At 44.7% G+C, this 1,546-nt stretch overlaps 1 gene segment (V, D, J or C); it reads left to right on the top strand.

Moving 5' to 3' along the window:
* Positions 1 to 283: 283 nt before the first annotated feature.
* Positions 284 to 880, top strand: LOC118498232. The segment is given in 2 exon segments: positions 284 to 379; positions 560 to 880. Coding segments are annotated over 2 exon segments (400 nt in total).
* Positions 881 to 1,546: the final 666 nt, after the last annotated feature.

The raw sequence follows: 1,546 nt of genomic DNA, 5'->3' as shown, positions 1-1,546 counted from the left end.
TAGCATAGATAGGGGAGACAGCCCCTCCTTTCCTGCTTACACTCTTTACTACCTCCAGGATTATCAGAAAACGTCCCTCAAGTAATACAATAGTGACCTTTCTTTTTCACTCTCCTTCCACCACTCTCCATCCAGCCCATTCTCAGTAGGGGTGAGGCTGAAAGGTGGGGCTTCCTGTCACTCTCTGAGCATGGTTTGTTGAGTGAGGCTGATTGGTTGCAGGTGCAGGAACAGCTCTGGAATGAAACCATATCACTCACCATCCAGGCAGGGTACAGTTAAATACATCTTAGGGTGAAAATGTCCCAAGCAACAAGGCAAAGCATCATGAAGAGGCTGTTGAGCACTGTGCTGGGGCTTTTGTGCACCCATGTTTGCTGTGAGTTGGGGCTGTCCCAGATGTGAGTCTGCGGGGGGTACTGTTGAGGAAGGGAGGAGAAGTTGCTCACGAGTCTGGCAGACTTTCTATCATTCTCATGATTTATGGGGGCATTTTCTGTTTTTTTTTTGTGGGTGTTAAACTGACCATCACTGTGGCTGTTTCTGTGTTTCTCGTCAGGTGTGAAAGGGCTGCAGGTGGAGCAGAATCCCTCAGCCTTGAGTCTCCAGGAAGGAGCCAGTGCCACACTGTGGTGCAACTTTTCCACCTCTGTGATCAGTGTGCAATGGTTTCGCCAAAATTCTGAGGGCCACCTCATCAACCTGTTTTACATTCCTTCAGGGACAAAGTGGAATGGAAACTTAAATGCTACGAAAAAGGAACGCCACAGTACATTGTTTATTTCCTCTTCCAAGACCACAGACTCAGCCACTTATTTCTGTGCTGTGGAGCCACAGCGCTTCCCAGGCACCTGCAGCCCCTACACAAATTCTCAGCTGAGCTCAGCTCCTCCCCCAACCACAATCACATCACAGGATCACCACACAACATTTGCACTGCTTAATATTCCAAATACACATTGGCAGGGTTTTAACTGCAGGTACCTTTCAGCTGTATAGGTTTGGGATTTTGTTCTTTATATTCCCTTCTTAATCTACACCTCTTTCTGCACTATAAGTCTCTAACTCAGAGCCAGCAGAGAAGCTGATAAGAGGATAGAATTAATATAAATAACTAAGCCACAGGATGCTGGACTCCAAAAGAGTAAAAGGAGAAAGGAATAGAAAGAAAAATTACTCCAATAAAGATGTTGTTATACAACAATCTAGCTTAGTGGGTGTCTCAAAAATGCTCAAGTCAGCCTCACCACAGTGTGTCCCAGGACAAATGCAACTACTCATATCCCATCCTACTAGTGCAACAAAGCAAACAAAAATTTTTCTAAATGTTTGTATGTTGATAAATCTGTGGGAAAAAACTATAAAATGTATATTTAATTTGGTCCTGTTCTTGCGGTTTGCTTTATGCAGCCTCAAGATATGAGGCTATCCTGGAGAGTGCTCCCTCCATGCTTGAGAAGAGTGTGTGTTCTGTTGCTGTAAGGTGGATGTCTTTTGGGTCTACTTGGTTTACGGTTTTGTTCCAGTTCTCTCTTTCCTTGTGATA

The sequence above is a fragment of the Phyllostomus discolor genome, chromosome 1 (genome assembly GCF_004126475.2).
Source record: "Phyllostomus discolor isolate MPI-MPIP mPhyDis1 chromosome 1, mPhyDis1.pri.v3, whole genome shotgun sequence".
Classification (NCBI taxonomy): Eukaryota; Metazoa; Chordata; class Mammalia; order Chiroptera; family Phyllostomidae; genus Phyllostomus; species Phyllostomus discolor.
This window is presented reverse-complemented; position numbering and strand designations above follow the sequence as displayed.